The 18,049-nt window shown below is 33.9% G+C and overlaps 1 protein-coding gene across 1 annotated transcript in view; it reads right to left on the bottom strand.

Moving 5' to 3' along the window:
- LOC130584614 (dystrophin) overlaps positions 1–18,049 on the bottom strand; it is a gene marked incomplete at its 5' end in the record, with an annotated part of 165,056 nt that overhangs the window by 92,231 nt on the left and 54,776 nt on the right. Inside the window, 8 exons of the mRNA XM_057384700.1 lie at positions 4,284–4,433; positions 5,211–5,345; positions 6,849–7,031; positions 8,996–9,166; positions 11,571–11,726; positions 12,821–12,934; positions 15,320–15,532; positions 16,472–16,617. Of these exons, the coding sequence (XP_057240683.1) occupies positions 4,284–4,433; positions 5,211–5,345; positions 6,849–7,031; positions 8,996–9,166; positions 11,571–11,726; positions 12,821–12,934; positions 15,320–15,532; positions 16,472–16,617 (1,268 nt within the window). The remainder of the gene's footprint in view (positions 1–4,283; positions 4,434–5,210; positions 5,346–6,848; positions 7,032–8,995; positions 9,167–11,570; positions 11,727–12,820; positions 12,935–15,319; positions 15,533–16,471; positions 16,618–18,049) is intronic.

Below are 18,049 nucleotides of genomic sequence, written 5' to 3'. Positions count from 1 at the left end.
AAAAAAAAAAAAGTGGTGATTGAAAAATTATCATCTCTATGTTGATATCATCAGAAACCACGTATAACAAAATCCTATTTTTGAATACAACTGGAAAAATTAAGACTCATTGATCAAATATTATAGCAGATAAGGTAAATGAAAATAAATTCTTGCCTGAGTGTGACTCATTTTTTGCATTTGTATTTCAAGTAGATATAAAGTCAGATATATATTCATACTTGTGGTGTCTTTATGTGTACATAACATGCACATAAAGACAAAAATACCCCATTTCATTGCTGAAGTCAATCCCAGAGCTGACCCTGTTGAATTCCTGCAACAAATGTAATGAAAACCTTTACAATAACCTTATAAAAGGTACAGTACAGTCATGCAATGTAACATATTTCTCCAGTACACAACCCYTGATTCAAAAATCTAATCTTTTTCACTAAATAGGTCCCTGGTACTATTAAAATAATACTACTAAATATTGCAGAATATTTAATTCATTAAATCAAGGGGAATGCCATAATATTGACGAGCCACTTTCCTCTCTTTCTGTAGAAAAGAGTTGCTGGTGGADATAAGCATTAGAATGCTTTACAAAAAGGAGAAGTCATACTACAAACTTACGTCTGCCACCCTGAGTTTCAAATTTGTCCCTACAACTCACATATCTCGCTGTGTGAAAAATCTGTATGTGCATATTTTTTAAAGATGTGTGAGAGCTGAGAGCTAAAATTTTATATGTTTAYGATATAAAAATATTTGAATATATGACGTTCTGGGTGGTTCATTTGTTTATTTCTTTCCTGAAATATAGTGGGGTTTCTATCTCGTTGTAGGAAAAAATAGATGGCTTAACACTACAGTGTGTAAATGGGTCTGAGAACATAAAAAGAAGCTCCAGCTTTGCTATCAGATCATAGTCAATAAAGCTGAAGACTTTGGTCTCTAAAGAGAAGTGGCTGACAGTTAATTGCTAAATAAAAAATCTCAGGAAAAGAACCAAGTGTTTAATGATTTCTGAGGCAGGAAAATGTTGACAGCTGTCAACTATCTGAAAACTAGTTCAAAGAAAAAAAATCTGCTGTTAGGCACTATAAAAATGAAAGAGAAGGGGAAATATTTGTAGAATAAATTTTTAATTGAAATCTCTACAGGGTTTTTATAGATTTTTGGCGGGCTTATGATAAACATAAGACTTTTTGTGATATAATGTACTGCATAAACTGTTTACAATTTAACAAAGGTCAATGGTAAATGCAGGAAATACCAACATTGCATATTGTCCATATAAAATGCAACATTAAGGAAAAGACTATAGTTCATTCTTTGATGCTGAATGTTATAAATCTGTATTTATAGATATGACCGCTTTTTTCTTAAATAATACATTTCACCTATTTAATGAGAACAGTTACATGTGCAGTTATTAAGATGTTGGTTAGAGTTCTATGATTAAACAAGTACTGTTGTTGAGGCAGTACTCAGTAGCTGGGCTGTGGGAGTATAATAGAACAAAACCTTTTGAAAATTATAGCACTTTCACTACAGGGTATATTTATTTAAAATGCAGAATTAAATTTGTGAATTAGCTTTTAAGTTATAGCTCATGGAAAAGAATCTTTTGAGAAAGGCAGATGTGCCAGTTTATTGTTTTTTGGGGTTTTTTTTGGTCTCCGTTATACTCTTGTATTATTGAGAAATGTTGTAACAGGCAAAGTAAAAATTTTAAAACTTTAAAATTCCTTCCTAACTTGTTTAAATTACATTAAAATTTAACCTGACTCTTGGTGSTATAATGGTTGTGACTCAGATATATCACAACTTCTCAGTACCACTCACATCAAATTCCAAAYATGTTAATCTCCACATTTTGTCTGATCAGAGCGAATTAATGTTTATGCTTAGATTTAAATTAGAAACACATTTTTAAAAATTAAAAACATTATATTGGACCCATGAATTTTTAACACCCTCCAACCTAGAACTCATTCTTCTGAAAGTTTTAATAATATTACACAGTGCTTTTCAAGTAACTGGCTACAAATATTTGACCTCCCAGCCATTAAGTGACATTCATCTTCGATCAACTGAATTCCAAAACTGCAAACTATACCAAGGAAGACTTTTCTATCTCTTTAGTTAATCACTGAGGGCAGATGAGGCCTCAGAACTTGCAAAAGCAGCCCTCTTAGCAACCTCCAAAGCAATCATGTGGAGATGGGGTGTGAAATATTCYTTCTACTCTGGGGAGGAGAACAAAACAGAAAAATTGTGTCAAATGATGAATGTGTGCTCTTTGAAAGAAGCCAAAGGTAGTCTTCAGGGGAGTCCTAAAAGGAATTAAGAGACAGCACCCAATAATGACAATTGAATCTAGTGTAAAACTCATGTGAACAATAATGTTTTGTACAGTTTTTTTGCAAGCATAGTCTCAAGAATATCTCGTTGACATTTTTGAAGTTTGCTGGACAGGATGTAAATCACTTTCAGCATTACAAGGAATGATAGCTGCTTGCAGTATTAGCTTCAAATTCTTTAGTGTCTCTTAAATCCAATATACAGGATTGTAAGGGGATCAGTCCTTGAAAAGTAAGGACAGGGTATATCTTGCTTATCAGTCAGCCCCAAATGTTCAAAAGCAAACTACACACACTCAGTCTCTGTTAACTAAAGAAGATAAGGCATACAAACATAAAGCCATTATCTGCCTTTAAAAATGAATCTCTATCTCAGTAGCAAAGCTGCATTGTCTTGCAGCATCATTCATATGGAAGTGGGTTGGTTTGGTTGCTCTATTAGTGGTGAATAAATATTTCACATATCAGTTTCTGCCCACACTAGTTTATTGTCTTGGTAATTACCTGCACAATTATTCAAATAAAAACAAATAACTTCACCACTTTAGGATTGCCAGTTAGCCTGTCTGAGAAGTGACCTTGAACATGAGCTGATTTGTGTTATGTGCCTGCAATATATTTTTATACAAGGAGAATGCTGCTTGAATTTCAAGAGACTTCACAAGCAGCACAGAAAATTCAGTATCAGGAATCTATGAAAAAAAAAAAAATGTACTTCAGAGTCAGATCTTGCCATGAGTATTTAACTACTCAATATCTGATCAAGCTTTCAAAGAAGCATTTAAAAAAGCCCTCCACCACAATTTTTTGTCTATTTTTGAAAGAAATTGGGCAGCAGTGAATAAATTTCTAAATATTTTGCCTGTATAGTCATCCAAATTATTTCCAGAATTTCACACATCTTCCTGATGTACTTTTCACACTAAATCCCTGGAACTTTTATGRATTTTGCTTTAATATCTATTACTGATGGCTGAATAGTATTTAACTATTACTCAAAAAGACTATTTGAAACTCTTGTTCTCACACCCTGGAAGCCTTCTCTATATTCCTAGTTTTCTCTTCCAAATCAGTAAAAAAAATAAAAAATACCAAGAAGCAGAATTCGAGAGAGTGTATCTGCATTCAAACAGACGTGAGATTATTTAAAAGAGAAAAAAAAAGGGCCAAAAAAAGAGCAAATATAGAGAAATTTATGTTTACATTTCTGTTATGACACTGTCCAGCTACACAGAATTGTGTGGATGCCTGCACTTCACCAGAACTTTCAATAAGCTCTTTCCCTTCCCATCCCTCAAGTTTATTCTCAGAACACCTGAGGACTTTCCTTTAATTTTTATTGTAGTTTACTTCCAYGGTTTTCAAGAACAAATATATTTCAAGCACCACGAAAGAACCAAAATGTTTTTCATTGTCATCCTTCGAATACAGCTGCTTTCCAAAAATCTCCACTTGGGCAACATTTATATCACTGTGAGCAAGTAATTTTTGACAGTTTCTGTAGCTCATCTTTGAGCATGTTCTGGTTACAGTCATAAAGGGGCTGTCTACATCCTTGGCTAGGTTTTTCCCCAATAATTCTTTCTGATCTTCAACAAGCACTGAAATGATATTTTCCTGRTATCTATAGCATATTGCTAGATTTGGCTCTCCTTGTCTTAAAAATATATTTTTAATATATTTTTCTATATATTTAAAATATATATATTTAATATATATTTTTTAATATATGTATAATATATATATTTAATATTTAATATATTTATATATATTTAATAAATTTTTTTTCTATATTGAAGACCATGAAAACACTTCTGATGGAACATTTTGTTTGTGACCTGTTTAGAAGCTKCACTGTACCAGCAAAATATATTTTTTATTTTTAAATGGTGCTAGTCTTTCCTCTACTTAATTGGAGGACCCTAAAGATACCTCCTGCTGAAGTTCTTCCCATCGAGTATTGAACTTCTCAAGTTTCTCATTGATCAATTCATCCAAKATTCCACCATCTGTCAACGTCTGAGCCAGTTCCCGAATCTGGTTGCGATTATCTTCTGGATGCCTCATTAAACGTTCCAAAGACTGAAAAAAAGTAAAAAAAAAAAAAGGAAAAAGCAGTTTATTTTTCTATTCGTAAATAAGATTCTTCAGAGCAGTCCTGATTTGCCTTAAAAATATAAGAATTTTTACATTTCATATACAACAAAAGTAAAGGAAAATGGATAAAATACTTAAATTCCATGTCTTGACAACTAATGTTCTATACTACTTATTACCAAGCACAAAGATTTTTCATAAAGCATTGTTTACTGCTGGATTTTAAAAACGTGGACTATGCCCAATAAGTAGTTGCACTTTAATATGAAAAACTTTCCTGAGTATCTAAATGGATGAAATTCAACAGCAAAAATGAGTTATCAATGCAATATGTTGTATTTTAACACACTAAAAATATTAGTTAACTTAAGWATTAATTAACTTAATATCTACAAATTTGAAAGGCTACATGAATAAAAATAAAAGAATAATAAACAAAGTTGTACTGCTATGATGAAAACTTGCCTTCTCTGAGGCCTTCAACATCTTTTCTATTGGCTAAAGTGAGGTCTTTTCTTTCTAAGAAGGTTTATTTTATCACTACCAAAATTTTCTATTACACCAGGCATAATACATTTAATTATTGTTTGAATTAGGTGGATTTGAATTCAAAACCTCATTTGTTGAATCTACTGAGAACTTAGGACTTTCCAAATATTCTGCACCTTGTTCACGTGCAGTGTTAATTCATAGTTTTTTTTAGAATGACATGCAATTTACAATTTATCAATACATATAATTTGATATTAAGTCAGCACTTACATCTAAAGATTCAGAAATCTCTTCTGCACCTCSCTGGACATTTTCAGTTGCTTTGAGTTTCAGTTCAATCTCATTCAACCAYTTATTTTCTGCATCCAAATATGACAATAATTCGCGCCAACACGCCCATACCTCCTGATGAAGAAAATGTTTATTTAGATTGAAAACCTCACAGAAAATTTTCACTCATTAAAATACTGAAAATATTCATGCTTCATCCCCAAAGCAAAATGGTTGATACCTGATGGTTACAAGACCATATAGTTGATTTTTAATTCCTAGTACTCATATGATCCAAATAAATATAAAACACAAGAAAACCATCATTYTGATTAAACAGAGSAMAACCACWGAAAATAACAYRAAAAAATGAAWRCTTCCACAAAACACAACTTGAATCTTCATGTTCATGTATTATCCACTTTATAGTTTTCTGTAAAATTTTCTTATATAAATACCCATTTTAGAAATTTATGTCTATTATAAAATGAAGTTAGATTCCTTATATATTCTATATATTAATTGCTTAAAGTTTCATAAAGGTTCATAAAATTTCAGCTTTTWAGAATTCAGACTCAAATCTCTATGGAATTTAATTCTAAACCATATTTAGTGCAATTTTATAGACCTTTTAAGTGCTAGAGTACAAAGCATAATATTGTAAAATATTCTTATCTCCTTAAATTAAATTATGAYCTAATATTTTATTTATACAGTGCTTGAAGATACTTAAATAAGCATGTAAAAATGGCACTTTATGCACAAACAAAACAATTAAACTCTCCATAAATAATATTTTTGGGGTTTCTTGGGNAAGCTAAAATAATGCTATTGGAATGCATTCTGCTCTTAGCAGATCAAGGTTCCCAGAGTGCAATTCATCTCACCTAACTCTGCTCACGCCAAATGAGGGTTACAGAGGGATATTAACATGAAACAACACACCATCAACGATTGGGGTAAATATGGATTACCAGTTTAGACTTCACACCTAATTTTCCACAGTGAAATTTAGACAAGATAAATTTTACTCTGTTATATTATTGTCCTCTATGAGGCTCTCTCTTGAACATTAGTTCACAATAAAAAAAATCCATGTTTAATTCACTGTGACTACTGTAAAATATAAAAGCACTCCCATGGCAAGAATCTGCAATGAAATTTGCCAAAATGGCAGGGTCAACTCAAAATGCATGAAAAACAAATAAAAATACTCATTTTGTCAGCAGATCAGAGGCTGCTCCCATGCTGAGATAACACCACCTGAGCAGCTTCAGGGCCACTCCATCAAAATCCTTAACAAAGGAAGACAGAACCTTGAGGAGCTGATGAAGAGAACAGCCAAGATTTAAGGCAGATTCCTGGCTTAAACTCAGGAGGGATAAAAACMTTGAGCAGCCATTGCTGTCTCTGCCCTAAGAGTCATGTCTCAGTCTTCCCCTGCAACATGATTCTCCAGCAGATATGATTCTCAAAATAACTTTGTGTATGGCTCATAACATGGGATATTTGGGATATGGCTCATAAAGCGAGGATAGCCTGGGGCTACTCATGATAACACACAATAGAGCTGCACTCTCCACCTGATTTCTTGCAGTTAGAAGGGCTATAAATACAACAGCTGACAAGATATCAAACCTCCAAAGTCTTCCACTTTCCGTTCAGCCTGCTGCAGAGTTGCTGGTAGCTGGTAATTAGAACATCGAGCTCCTTTTTCAAAGCCTCATGAGCTGCTGGTGGAGCCTTTGCTATAAAATTGTTCACAGAATCTGCAATAAGCTTCACTTTCACTTCTTTCTGCAGGGCTTCCTCCTTTGCTCTCTGGAAAGGGGAAAAAAAAAAAAAAAAAGTAGTTGTAGTCCTAGTTTAAGAAGGAAACTTATTTCTAATAACTATCAAAATTCTCTGACAGAATTCTAGAGGGAGAAAAAAGCCAAACAATACTACAACAACAAAGTAAAATACAACAGCAGACATTTAATTCCCAGCCTTTCTGACATAATCCTAAATGCATTCAAAAAACCTTTGTTTCATTTTGGTGCTAATACACAATACTCAATAGAATTTATCATCTCACGCCCATCTAGTGTTCTGGAGCTCTCAGACTAATAGAACATTACAGTACTTTTTTTCCCCCCCCAAGAAATGCTCCAAATACCTGTGACTTGAATATCATAACTTATGAACCACAAATAACCAAAAAAAAATCTGTTGTGTTACAAAATCTTGTATCCAGACTTAAAGGTAAAATCACAGGCAAAGGAGAAAAAAAGGAAAATACTTCTGAATGAGTATTAATTCCTTGTCACTAACCTGCATTTAAAAGAAAGCCAGAATTATTTTTCCTCTACTGTGTATCTCACACTTTTGCTACTCTCTCTGGTGTTATGTGATCTTCATACCCATTACAGTTTTCTCTGAGTGTTTTCTGGGGTCTGTGACTGGAACCATATCACTATTGAGATCATAGTGATATTACAAAAAGTGTCATCACTGCCTACAGGCCTTTGCAGGAATTTACAATGAGACTCCCTCCACAAAAAACATGACATTTTTTTTTCTCTCTGAGTAAGTTCATGAACCAGAATAGTTGTAATCAGGCTGCCATTGCTAAGGAGGTTTACAGGGTTGCTCTTGACTTTCCTCTTCTCTAGCTGTGGGAAGAAATGGGCTGCAGAATGAACATGGAATTCTGGCCCAGATTTTCTCTCTTCTGTGACATGAGAGGTGGCTGCAATCCTTTGGGGAAAGGATCATCAAGAGCAGGTGATGGGATACACGACAAATAATCTGGTTATTTGCCTAGCTCAAGGTGTCACAGTCTGAACATAACAGAAGTTCATCTSAGTACAGAATATCTACTAGGAAATCCATTGTACATAAAGCTATTCATATCACCTCTTCCATTATGCAGTGCAATGGATAAAATTGAATTTTGCCATTCAGTTACTAAAAAGGAACTGTATCTTTAGGGCAGATATTTACTTTTGATATTTATGTCACTTACAATTAAGTTGTTCCATAAATTTCCATATATTATGTGCATTCTGACTGGCAGCAATTATTTGTGTCAGTAAATACAGAGATCACCAGTTGCATGGTCTGAAACTCTCAAACACTAGAAAAACCCATGGAAGATGAAGAGTTTGAAAACAAAGTGTTGGACAGATTGTTAAAGTATATGTATAATGACAACCAGGTTATAATCTGGCTTCCTGAATAGTACAAGCCAAAAAATTCACATTTGAAAAAGGAATTAAACCCACATCCAATGGTTTATCCAGAGCATATGTAAGCATGTATCASAAATTAGTGTTTTTGTCCTAAGGTCATTTTCATCCCACATGAAGGAAACATTATTCAGATCAAATATGCTGTTTTTRTATTTCTACATTAAAGACACAATATGCATGATAGCACACACCAACATGCATCCTTTTTTTTTTTTTCCTGCTCACTCTAGTGCAAAGAAAAGACATAAAACTGATTTTACCCTACTGCTTCTAACGCTCAATTTTTAGGAATTATTCCTTAAGTAAAAGAATGTTGAAGTTACATCCAAATCAAGTATCCAATGAAACAAAGGAAAAAAAGCACTGAGGTGTTGTGGAATATCAAATATTTTCTAGCATATTCCAAATAGAAATTACTCCAAGMCATCTACTATGTTTAACTTTAGGCAAGTAGATTTGACAAAGCAGCTAAAAGAAAGAGTAGACTTTCTTTACAATGAGAGCTTCAAAAAGAACTTGGAACACAGCTCAAGGAATTAGTTTATTTTTTACCTTCAGTTCCTCAACCGCTCTCTGTAACTCATCAGGTGTTTTATACTCAAAATCTCTTTCCAGATATTCTTCCTCAGCTTGTGTTATCCACTCATGCATCTCTGACAAATCCTTTCTGAGACTCACAGTCTTATCCAAACCACCTTTTAAKGCAGCCTTCTTAGCATAGGCCTTTAAGAAAGAAAAGATTACATGGTACTTAAAGCAAAGCTACTGTACAAACTTGACAATGCTTTAGCCTGAAAAGAATCAAATTAAATCCTATACTAATAACATTGCTGTAGTTAGGGAGATGTTAATGAGTAATCAGATAGATATTAATAACAGACAATCAAAAAAAGTGMTACATTTGTGTACATCCTTATTTTAGTGAAAACTGGCTGTGCAGAATGAGTCTGTAATGATTCTAGAATGGGAATCTACACCATATGCTGATGCAATCAGAAAATAAATCTAGAAAAAGAAAAACATATTTGAGGGACTGTCTTCTGTGAGAGGTGAAAAAAGAAAAAAACCACAGGAGACTTTGAAAGTGCATCCAAGGATGAAAGCAAAGCCTCTTGAGCTATAAAGTCAGATGACCTAACTAGTTTGAATGCAACTTGCTAGAGAATAAAGCAATATGCATATCTTTCCTCTATTGATTAAGTCAACAATGAATGTCTCAGAAAGGTGAATATTTTTAAAAAAAAAAGGTGATGAAAAAAATCCAATCTTTTGCTGGAAGAAACTATTCATCTTAAAAGGAAAAAGTACTACTGTTAAATCATTTGCCAGTCACTAAGTGGGGGTCATATGGTTGTGTTTTATTGCTCATGTGTAGAGGTAGATAATATTTTAGATTTTTAGATATTTTAGATCACCTCCATCCCAAACTATTCTCTGATCTTATTAATTGTGTATTAACCTATCAAAATTGTCCCTGACTGACCCATTTACCAGCTTTTAATAGTATTAAGAAGTTTGCAAAAAAATACTAAGTTGTACTGGTGATGTTCCTCAGAGTTGGGCTTGCAGAGTTTATTRCTCCAATATCCTGCTCTGTGGTGCTGCCTCAGTAAACATTATTTCCAGTAATATCAGGAGGTGTTTTCTTTGTATTTGGTCTTAATTTCTGGCAGTTATTGGTTTGTTACTCATCCTTGAGGACAGAATGTTAAACATAAATGCTCTTCTACACAAATGTTGTTTTACAGAACAAAATAGAGCAACAATCAGTGAGTATAAAAGCAGAACTTTATGTGGCCCTGCAAAATTAYACTTTCCTCGGTCCCAGCACCAGAAGAGTAGGTAATCTTCTCTCAYCTGTAAATAATATCTGAATTGTCAGTGATAATTGCTGATTGTCAGCTCTCATATATATATTATATATATTTATACATATTAACTGCATGTATATCAACACAAGCTGCCTTTTCCAAATCTTTTCAGAAAACTTCCACAGACCAAACTGATCTTTGTATTTATTATTTATGTATTTTAATAGCTGTTACTGAAGAAAGTGCATTAGAAATGCCCACTGAGAGGCAATAGTTTGTGTTGAATGGAAATTTTTGCAGGCAGATTTTCAGGGGAGTCAGAAGAAAGCTTCTATACTTGTAAGGCAGTACTTGAAATTTCTACCAGAGAAGTGTAAAGGTATCCAGCTTATTAATAACACCAAAAACAAAAAAAAATAAAAAAAAAAATTAAATACTCCGTACTAGTGAAAGGGAAAAGACTAAAAAACTGGATCAATAAGATGTCTTACAGATTTCAAAGGTCAACTTTTTTTTATGTTTATCAGAAAAATACAGAAAGACTATTTTCCACATGTAAAGTGAATAACAAAAATGTAGAAAATAACATACCATGTTACAAGGTAACAGTTTTACTTTATGCAAATATGCATTGTTATAGGCAAGAGAAAGAGCAAGTAGGAAACATTTAAAAGTAATAAAACATGAAAGATTATTTGAACTGTCATAAACAATAAGAATCCAAATGCCATCAAGGAAATAATAGTAATTTTTAGCCTCCTAATCATTAACATTATTTATTAATAATATCTTTAATTAAAATAAAAGAACTGTCCTTTCCTGTTATGTCCCATTCTCTCAAGTTCATGCAACCATTGGAGACTAATTTATACACATGCATATGTGCACATACTCTCAATTCCAACTGACTGAATTACACACCCTTCACTGCTTTAATATTTTATTTCATCCAGAGTAATGACGTGATTAAAGCAATGTAGAAGAAAACATAGATATAAATGCAGAATTTGATTGCTTTGGCAAATGCCTAAGCAGCACCTTCAGAAATCTACTTTTGCATAAATTACACTGCTGTTAGATCCAATATATTAGTGTATACTTTGTCATAAAAATAGTAAGATATTGTTTTACAACATAAATAAATACACTTTTCATGTACTGCTACAGGCTAAAGTAAACTCTGTAAAATATTATTTTAATTAATATGTCTAAATTCAGCTTTGTATCTACTGCATATGTATAGAAATACAAATTCTACCTATGAGAACCCTGATGATTAATTAAAAAAGAACCATTCACAGCGGGAGACTTGGTACCTGTTGGCAAATGTGGTCCCACTGAGCATTGAGATCCTTTAGTTCTGACTCTATTCTGGAAGCAAATTCTGGCTCTGCTTCACTCTTCATTTTCTTCCCAATCTCATTAACACTGTTCARACTGGGCTGGATTGTCTGGATATCATTTACCAAAGCCTAAAGGAATAGCAGAGGATTAGCAAGCTGCATTCACACAAAGTTTCAGTTATGGTATCCCTAAGAAATTGTGTCTACATGAGATTCTGACTTGTCTGGGGTCCAGATCTCCAGTCAAATGAGCACAATCAACAAATTTATCTATGAAAAAAAATAAAAAGGGAATGAGCAGCTGTAATGTGGCAAACTATTCTATACCAAAGTTATGGAAATTTTTAGTGTGTGCACTATAAATATACACATTTATAATGTATATATGACCCATATATCTCTTAAAATGTTTCCCTGCTTTTGGTTGAAAACACAAGAAATACCTAGATCTTTTACTTATATTTCTATTCATTATAATGATAATTTAAAAAAAATGGCTAAGAGACAGTATGAGGAACTTGCAGTTCCGTAAGATCACTGTGTCTGTTTCATAATATTTACACATCCTGCCAGAACATTTACAGGACTTGTAAATTCCACTGAACATACAGACAGGGACCATAATGGATTTCAAGATTCAATGCACTCACACACTCTGTTGGGACAGGAAGAAGAATTTGTAAACCTTGTGATGGAAGTACCAGTACTTCATAATGTTTTAAAACTCTGCTGAGACAACATCCTGGAACTTGTAAGTTTAGTGGAAAAAGAATGGATATAACTTACAATACCTGCAAGTTCTTTTTGCACAGTCAGAAAAGTTTGKAAATGGTGTGAGTAACAGGTACAGAAAAAGATCTTTTGTCACAATTTATACAGATTTAAAAAAAAAAAGTTCAATGTTTTTAAGATCAACACAGTAAATAATCAGTTGACTTTAGAGTCTAGTTGCATATTATTTCCTGTATTTGATATTTTGCTCCTCCTATAAATACACAAAAATACCATCAACTGTGTGCCTCCTTCTGCTATTAAAGTTTCCATGTTTTTAATTGAGTTTTCTTTCAAACTCAGGTCATGCAAAAGGTTCAAATACACTGCAGAAGACAATCCCCCTTCTACATGGATTTATATTTAGGAACAGTAAAATTTCTGTAATTTCTGTATAAGCTTGGCTCATAGAGAGGGATTGAGTAAATGCCTAGCAGGCAGGCAATACTCACTGTGCATTGCTCAAGTTGCTTTTCCAGTGCTTCTGAGTCTCCAAGGGCTGGCCACTCCTCCTTCAGAAAAACATCYACTTCAGCCATCCACTTCTTCAGTGTTTTAATGTCATTCTGTGTATTAAAAAGACATTTCATTGCATCACACAAAACCTGACAGGCAAGAGYGTAATTCATCCTGACACTACAAATAAAACTCATTGCAATGTAATTTCAAGATTATTGAACTGTCTGAAAATACAAACAGAGCAAACAAGCAAAACCAATTTTATCCAGGACTGCCATCAACACTTTAACCTGCACTTTGACCATTTCTGACCAAGTTTAATGTGTCTACRAGCAGGCAACTTTATGGCCCTCAAATTTATGCCTTCCAGATATCATTTGTGTTTGGATATTGCATTCTTGTTCATTGGTTCCTTCTATGGCTTCAGATTACTCACACTTGGCATTTAATTCAGGCTCACCTATCAAATCTTCTGTGCTTCCTTTTAAACCTCAGACTCCTTCAGGAAGTTATATGCTCTAGTGTCTATTATTCCGCCAGAACACAACACAGAAAAATGCCCTTACTATTTAGAATGAGGAAAAAACCAAAAAGTAACTGAAAGAGATTCACCTCTGAAACTAAAATCATATAATGACTCAATGAGTCATTCCAGACTCTCACTTACTTTTTCTACCACCGGAATAGTAATATTATTTCCATAGCCTTTATTTAACATTTGCAGTTAATAAAAAAAAACAACATCAAATACTTGAAAAGAGGGAATGCTACCATTTCAGGTACCATTACATAGGTAATCCAATTAAACTTGAAAAGTAGAATGAGAATGAAAWAAATATCACTTAAAATTACCTTAAAATGTTATCTTAGATAAACAATTTGATGAACAAATTAAAATAAAAAATCTTATATGGCAAAAAAAAATAGAAAGTAAATGATAAAGCATTTTTTCTTCAAACTGTTTTCGTCAACAATGAAATATGTATCAATATTAAATGCTGTATGCAAAGTTGAATTAAAGCACAAAAAAGGACATTAGAATACAGACTGTGTCCTAAAATGCATACAAATATGCCTTGGTAACTATTATGAGACAGGTAACTAAAGGGAACATTTCCCTAACCTGACCGTTGTATTTAAAAACAACAGGCTACCATGGAAAATGAACTGAATCAATAAAATTAATCATTCAGAAATTATCAGTATACTTCAGAATGGCAGTTACCAAAACACCGTTGAAATATCTACTGTGCATTCCATTATCCAACAGTAAAAATAGTTCAGAATCATATTTCATGATRAAACTTTAATACCTTTAGAAGAATATTTTAAGTATAGCTCATTAATGTGGTAAAATATAGATCTGATGGGATTTAYTTAAAAAGAGATTAGTCTCCAGCTACCAATGAAGATCAAATGTATGACTCACATTTTCAATCAGATTGTAAATGCATTTTGTTTACGAACAGTGATTTCATCATATCCCATACTGATRCATCTCATAAATTACAACAGTTAAAACAATAATCTGGATTAGAAGTCATTCAACAAGCTGAAAATACAATGAATTTTATATTAGATGTGTATGAGAGGGATTTCAGCAATAAAAGTAAGGGCTAAAATTGGTGTGCAGCAACAGCTCACACAGCGTTAAAAATACATGTTCTCCACAGCATGGTCATGATGTTCAGGACCTTTTTAAGAGCCRTGGGCAAACCCCTAAATTTGGCCAGGGAGGCAGGGGTGGAGACGGGAGGCAGAGGGGAGGGAAAAGACAAAAGTTTGAATTTCTGAAGCAAAAAGGGCATTGCTTTTTTATGTGTCACTGTTTTGGGAGTAGGGTGACATCTGTGAGGACAGGGACAGGGACAGTTCCAGCTTCCTCCTGTGGAACCACCACAGGATGTGGCTGATGCTGTGGTGATACAGTGATGCTCGGTGACAGCGTAGTTAAAAAAGGGCAAAAATCTCAGACAGACAGAAGAGGAGAGGAAAGAAGTGAGAAACAGCCCTGCAAAATGTGAGAAACAGCCCTACACATACCCAGGTCAGGTTTCAATGCTGCCATTCTAAAGACCTGAATTACAYTTCTGGTTTCTGGCAACCACTGCCGAGATAGCACTATATTATAGATGACTTTAATTATGTAAGTGAATTCATTAAAGTCAGTGTGGTTACAGCTACTTCAGGTGCATGAATAAAYGCTTCAGCTAAACTGAAAAAAGGAAGCAGAGGAACATTAATAGCATTTTTAACTGAAAGCTTTTTGCTGCTGAAACAACATAGAAACAGGCCAAAAAATCAGAATTCAAAGTAAAATCTTGGCCCCATCAAAACCAAGCAGACAATTAAAAACATTATTTTATACTGTTTTGATCATCTCACTTTGGCGTTAATTTCTGGAAGTACCTAAATGTGTTCTGTCCCAATCCCACAGCAGAAAGCCACCACGTGAAAAGGTGGGGTGAAAAGAGTGAAAAGGTTTGATTAACCTGGAATCGCTGGAGTTTGGTCAGGCGCTCCTCCAGCTTCTGGCAATGTTCTGCCAGCTGCGCTGAGAGCTTCTTCCAGCGGCCAAGGACCACCTCAACCTCCGAGCGGTAACTCTGACTGACTTCKGCGGGGGCTTTCCTGGACAAATCTTCCACAGTCGTGCTCAGATAGTTCAGGCCCTTTTGCTGCTCTTGCAGAGAACTTTGGAGAGCCTATGAATAAGAAGCAAATGGAATCTTGACCGGTGTGCTAGGCAATTCTCTTCATTTCACAAACACAGGCAAGACACGGAGGTCACTTTTGCTAAAATACGAGATGGCATAATTTACTGGGCTATTTAGAAATGTTTTTCTCATGCAAAATAGGAAGTAGATCTTTTAGTAGAACTGAGAATATAACCAGAGGTATTTATACTTGTTAATAGATGTGATCTATGTAAGTTTCATTTATTTGCAATAGGAATTTACTATTTGAGATAGGAATTTACTATCTGCTGCACTTTCAAAAGAACCAAAGAACCAGAACACAGGGGAAAAGAATAAACTTAAAGAACTGATTCTGTGACATAAAGTTTTTGACAACTTCTCAATACTTTTACAATTCTCAGCCTGAATTTACTTCATCTAGCTTTTTTCCTATATTCTACTCTTTATTTCTGAATGTGCATCAAGCAATATGCTCATTAGCCATCCGAGAGAACTCTATCAGACATTGAGATACGGGGAAGGTTTTCTCCCACTGGCAAAATTTGTCCCACATTTGCATCTGCTTGTAAATTTGACAAGAAATCTGACAAAAGACTGTGCTGCATTTTGCAAATCAGAATTGTTTTCATGTCAGCACTGGAAAATGAAATGATCTAAATCTATATTTAACTACCAGAGCTATCATCAAAGGAATATTTTATATACCAAGGGGACAAACAAGGGCTTTTCCTTAACATTTGCAATATCTTATAAAATTGCTCTCAATGGTGAAAACCCCTTTAAACTCTTTAACTTCAGGAGTTAATATAAGCAAGCAATCACCATCTCCTGAAGCCCTGACCTAAAAAGCAAATGGGCATTATTCAGCAGACTCATGACAACTAAGGGGTTTATTCTTCTAAACTTCTCAGCTGAGACAWTCATCCCCACAGCATCATCACTCACCTTGAACTCCCTGAGTCTCTGCTCCATGATTTCATATTCAGCAATTGCAACCTGAGGCATGGAGAGTTTAGTTTCTGACTGCTGCATCCACACAAGTATAGTGTTCATTGTCTCCTTGTAGTGTGCAGGAGGCAAACTGTCAAAAACTACATTCAATGGGGAAAAAAAGGGAAGGAAATAAAGGAAGGAAGGAAGGAAATAAAATAATTTTTTTCTTCACTATTTGGTTTGCTGACAGAAGACCCTTGATAAAAGACCAAGCCTCATTGATATCTATGGCTGTTTGGTAAGAGAGTGCAATAGACCCAGTGTGTATCAGAACTATAAAAATAATTTTGGAAGCAAAAATATTTTGCAAAATGAGCACACTCCTAATGTTTGAGATATCTTTATTATTTTATGAACGCTGTGTCATTTGACCCTGTTATTATTCATCAGAAGACAACTTCTATGGCCAAGACAACTATTTTAAATATATGTGTTCAGAGATCAATGGAAAAGCCATAGTACTTAATCTAAAATCTAATTTCAGCAATGTATTAAGAACAAGGGTTCCCTTTCATGGCCCATGTTTATGTGCTCAATGTTTCTGTTCAAGTAAAATGTTCCATTTAAGACATCTGTTAAAAGCTTAGAAAATTAATCTTCCTTCTACAATAAAGTTGAATTTTATTGAACTGCGCTTATTGTGCCAACATTACAGCTGCTGCAAATACACAACATCTGGCACACACATGAGAAACTCATTAGCACAGACATTCCCTCTACCATTAGCAGTTGCCTCTGTACTCACTGAAAAATGTACAAATAGCATGGCTGGTTAGAACTGAAACATTTCCAACTTGTACCACATAATAATGAAAAATATAAAAGTTAAAAAAAGTTACACCACTTTGTATCTCCTGTATGCTCCTCCATCTTTCCTGGTGTTTCACAAAGAAATCTACAGCAAAATAATATAGCTGTCTAAAAAACATTTTTTACAAAAAAATACAGGTAAAGTTTATAAGAGTAAGCTTGCTTTCATCATACAGATTCTTGGCAGACTGTATTTCAAATTTAACCTAATTTTTTAATTGATCAACAAAATGCAACATGAAAAAAAACTTATATTTCCATTCAGATATCACAACAACATACAAAAAGCAGGACAATCAAAGCTGTCTTTTGTGAAGTATGTACATTGTGCAGCAAACTTCCTCATGAAAGTCTTGGCTGATCTGATTTATCATTCAAATCTGGAGATTTACAAAGGATGGTATTTGGTACCAGGAAAGACAAGAATTTCTTCCCTTGTGAGGTATTTTTGTACGAAAAATCAATAGTAATATATTCTTGGAAACACAAACCCAAACATTTTCCACCTCATCCAATAACATTTTAAATCTTTACTTTCCTTAGTGAAATTTGTATTGTCTTTGACTCATTTAATCCAAACAATTTCTACCTTAGAATAGAACATATATTTAAACTCTTCACTCCAAATGAATGAAGATATAATTTCAGCTGCTCAAGTATGTTAAAGTTGTTATGCAACTCTTAACTGCAGTTTAATTTAGAAATATGAAATGGAATTCA

This window comes from Malurus melanocephalus, unplaced genomic scaffold (genome assembly GCF_030028575.1).
Source record: "Malurus melanocephalus ecotype Western Australia unplaced genomic scaffold, MMel_1.1 scaffold_737, whole genome shotgun sequence".
Lineage (NCBI taxonomy): Eukaryota > Metazoa > Chordata > Aves > Passeriformes > Maluridae > Malurus > Malurus melanocephalus.
Note: the sequence above shows the minus strand (reverse complement) of the source record. Positions and strands in the feature narration are given on the sequence as shown.